Genomic DNA, 3,821 nt, shown 5'->3' on the forward strand with positions numbered 1-3,821 from the left:
ATGGGAGTTTGCAGAGGCGGGAACAGTCGATTCAACCCCTCTAGTCCTTCCCAGTACAGCCCAGTTCATCCCCAGTACAGCCCAGTTCTACCCCAGTGCCCCTTCAGTCCCCCCCTTTATAGCCCATTTCATCACCAGTACAGCCCAGTCCCTCCCAATACCCCTGAGTTCATTCCTTTTCCCTTCCAGTTCCCCCCAGTATCTTCCATAGCATGCCCCAGTATTCCCCAGTCTTCCCCACAGTGTTGCCATTGTCCCCAGTTTGTCCCAGTGTGTCCATAGCTGCAGTCCCTTGCAGTGGCCCAGGGCAGGTTGGGATGCTGATCCACCCTCACAGCCGGCCCAGGGCAGGGCTGGAGTGGTTTTGGTGGCCCCTTGGGCTGGCACACACTTGAGGAGTGTGTCTGTTTTCAGTGGGGAAAATTAAGAGTTTTACGTTGCTTCAAAAATAGAAAACCCCTTTTTTGCCTGAGTGCAGGCAGCTCTCTGAGCAAAGCAGGTCCCAGGTGAGTGAGGACAGGCAGGATGGGCTTGGGGAATGTTATCCATACTGGGTCAGACTTCAAGGCACAGCTTCTCTGGCCAGGCCAGGCCTTCTGAGGAGAGGCCCTGGATCAATATCAATCACAGAATGCTGCAATCACCTCTCCTCTAAAGAGAACAGTAATAAAACACACCCTTTATAACAGGAATGTGTATTTCTTAGAAGCTCTTTGAAATCTTTCTCCATAACTGCAGTACAAAACCTTCCTAATGAACTGCACCAGACCAGAAGGAAATCAAGGCAGAGCCGTGGTTTGTCAGGACTTGCTTGATCCCAAAGAGCCCCGTGGTGCATTTGGTGCTGAGCCCTCAGGGCCTGAGAGGAGATGGCACAAACCTTTCCAGGAGTCCAAGTCAGAGGAAAATCCCAACGTGTCTCAAAGCATTCCTGGGTCCCACTGAGGTCCATCCCCAACACAGGCTCCTCATGGACTCCTTGGAGGAGAGAACTGGAGGCCAAGAGTACCCAAAAACCTCTCAGAGACGGAGTGTGGGAAGGAAAACCCAAAGTACCTTAAAAGACATTGAGTAGCTCAGAGCATTAATGAGCTCCACTGAGTGTCAGTACAAAGCCTCTCTAGGGACTAATTACAGCAGATAATTGGAGGCCAAAACTGCACAAACCTCTCAGAGTGATTCAGTGTCAAAAAGTAGTACTTTAATGACTCTTGAGTAACTTGAGGCATTAATGAGCCCCACTGAGTGTTGTTAGTGACAAAACATCTCAAGGGACTAATTACAGCAGATAATTGGAGGCTGTGATTGCACAAACCCCTCAGAGACTCCCAGGCAAAAGCAAAACCCAAAGTGCTTTGAAAAACCTGCAGTCCCTGGGAGCACTGAGGAGCCCCCCAGGGCCATTTGTGACTAAGGCTCCCCAGGGACTGGTCCCAGCAGATCCCTGGGGCCACTGGGATGGATGTGGGGGGATGCTGAGGGCAGGACAAGGGGGTGACAGTGCCCAGCCTTGCTGGTCTGTGCCAGGAGGCCCCAGGGCCTCAGGACAAGGTGTCCCCTCCCAGCCCTTGGTGGCACAGACCCTGCTGTGCCCCAGGGCACCAAGACTTGGCTTCTCCTGGGCACTGCCAGCCCTGCCAGGCCCTTGGCCACATCCAGCACAGCTTGTCCTGCGCTGTCCCACAGCTGCTGCTGTGTCCCTGCAGGCTGCACACTCCCATCTCGCTGCCCCCCTGGCTCTGCCCTGCATTTCCCTTTCTCTTCTCCCTGATATCCTGGGATGGAACGTGTGAGAATGGTTCAAAGCTGTACCAGGGAGGGTTTAGACTGCACAGGAGAAAGTCTTTCTTTACTGGGAGGGTGACTTTAGGGTTTCAAACTTTGGGGTTTCAAAGCAGGGCTGATGGCTGTCCCAGGAAAGGAGCTGGGACAAGGTGTCCATTGCTCAGGAGCTGTAATTTGGATTGTCACTTGCCACTGTTCCTCTGAGCTCTTCTCTGTTCCAGAGATGGGCTCTTAACGAGCTGGTGGCTCTCCTGAGATGGGCCCGGGAGCAGCCCAGGCAGAGAATGAACTGAGTTTGTCCTGCTGCCATTGTTGGTGCCCTGTCTGGGAGTGCAGATGAGTCTCTTCTCTCTTAACCTGACACAACCCAGCAGGAGCATCAATCTCCTGAGGCAGCTGTGTTTGGAGGCTGCACACACAGGCACTGGTTTTGTGTAACAGATGATACCAGATCCTTGGGATGGCTTTCCAGAAATGCACCATGCTTAGAGGAAAGGCTTTGTTCTTGGCCTGGCAATGGATTTGTTCAGGGCCAGGATCACAGATTTGTTCCCAAGGCTGCAGATGAATGGATTTAGGAATGGGAACAGGACTGTGTTCAGCAGAGCTCCAGTTCTGTTGTTCCTCAAGGAAACATCTTCTGCGGGACACGTGCAGAGAGCAATGCAGCTCCCACGGGCAATGGATAAGGTGATGGGATGGGAAGAACACGTGGTCAAAGCTTTCTTCCTCCCAGAGGCTGCTGGAAGATGCAGAACACAGAAAAGGACACAGATGTCAAATGCCAGAGTCAAACATAAGGAGCCCAGCACGACACACGGTAAGAAGACAGAGTCTGTTTCCCAAAGCAGGCTGGTGTCAGAGCAGGACAGTTTGAACAAGGGGGAGTTGTCCCAGAGGAAATGGGGGATCTTGGAGCCACAGAAAGACAGCTCAGAGAGGATGAGCAGCAGTAGCTCAGCAGGACAAAGCCGAGGACCCAAGCAGCAACACCCAGGTGGACACAGAGCTGAGGTTTTGTGATGTCAGCATAGAGCAAAGGGTGGCAGATGGCAACACAGCGGTCAAAGGACATGACAACCAGGGAAAAACTCTGTGCAGCCCAGGGCAAAATAAAAATAGTTTTGGGCAAAGCAGCTGCTTAGTGAGAGAGTGTTCTGACCAGAACTCAGCATCACAAACCATTTGATGCTTGTGGAGGATGTAAACCAGATTTCCGGGAAGGCCAGGCTGCAGATGAAAACGTCCATGGGGGTTTGCAGGTGGTGATCCACACACAGGAGGAAAAGGATGGTTTCATTCCCCATCACTGTTGTCAGGTACATGAGCAGAAGGACCTGAGATAAAAACATCCGCAGTCTTGGATCATGCTCTGGGAAACCCTCTAGGATGAACTCAGTAACTGCTGTTGCATTTTCTGGTGCTGAATTCCTGCTCATCTTGCTGAGACAGGAACATGGCAAAAACAAGGGCGATAATTTCACAGTCTGGACAAACATTTCTATCCTTCCTTCTCTGCTTTTCTTTTCCTTCAGTCTTGCCATACAGCACAGAGATTGTGCTTCAAACAATCCTCACACCCTGATTGTTCTGTTTCCCATTTCAGGAAAAATCCTTAGAAATTTTGTTGTCTTTTGTCCACCTTTTCCAAACACTCCCAAAGAATTCTTTCACCGGAACAGATGATTCTAAAGAGGCTGTTGGCCCTTTCCCCCCATTCCTGGGAAATTCCCAGCTCACTCAGACCTACTGTAAACCCGTACTACAAATATTGCAGACCACAGAACCCTGCCTGGTACTGGAAATCTTCCAGGGACAAAGGAGGTTGGGACAGGAAGGAAAAGAAGCCGTTTGCCAACTCCACAGACAGAAATGGTGAGAGAGTCATAGGTGTTTCTCGGGGTGGGGGGATGGTGTCAGCTGTGGATCAGGAATTATGGGCTGCTGGTAAAGCCTCTGTGTGAGCTCCTGAAGGCAACTCAGCAGGACTTTACAGTCTGGACTGGTGATTCCTGGGCTGCCTTTTCACAGCTCCA

General features: G+C 51.4%; 1 protein-coding gene across 1 annotated transcript; it reads right to left on the reverse strand.

The window, feature by feature from the left end:
* Positions 1–2,288: 2,288 nt before the first annotated feature.
* On the reverse strand, positions 2,289–3,243 carry LOC136302569 (olfactory receptor 6E1-like; the record flags this gene model as incomplete). Its single annotated transcript, XM_066206040.1, is given in 4 exon segments — positions 2,289–2,737; positions 2,740–2,870; positions 2,872–3,207; positions 3,209–3,243. Coding segments are annotated over 4 exon segments (951 nt in total), but the record flags the coding sequence as incomplete, so codon positions are not given.
* Positions 3,244–3,821: the final 578 nt, after the last annotated feature.

This window comes from Chamaea fasciata, unplaced genomic scaffold (assembly GCF_029207755.1).
Source record: "Chamaea fasciata isolate MVZ Bird 193981 ecotype frontalis unplaced genomic scaffold, bChaFas1.0.hap1 SCAF_29, whole genome shotgun sequence".
Classification (NCBI taxonomy): domain Eukaryota; kingdom Metazoa; phylum Chordata; class Aves; order Passeriformes; family Sylviidae; genus Chamaea; species Chamaea fasciata.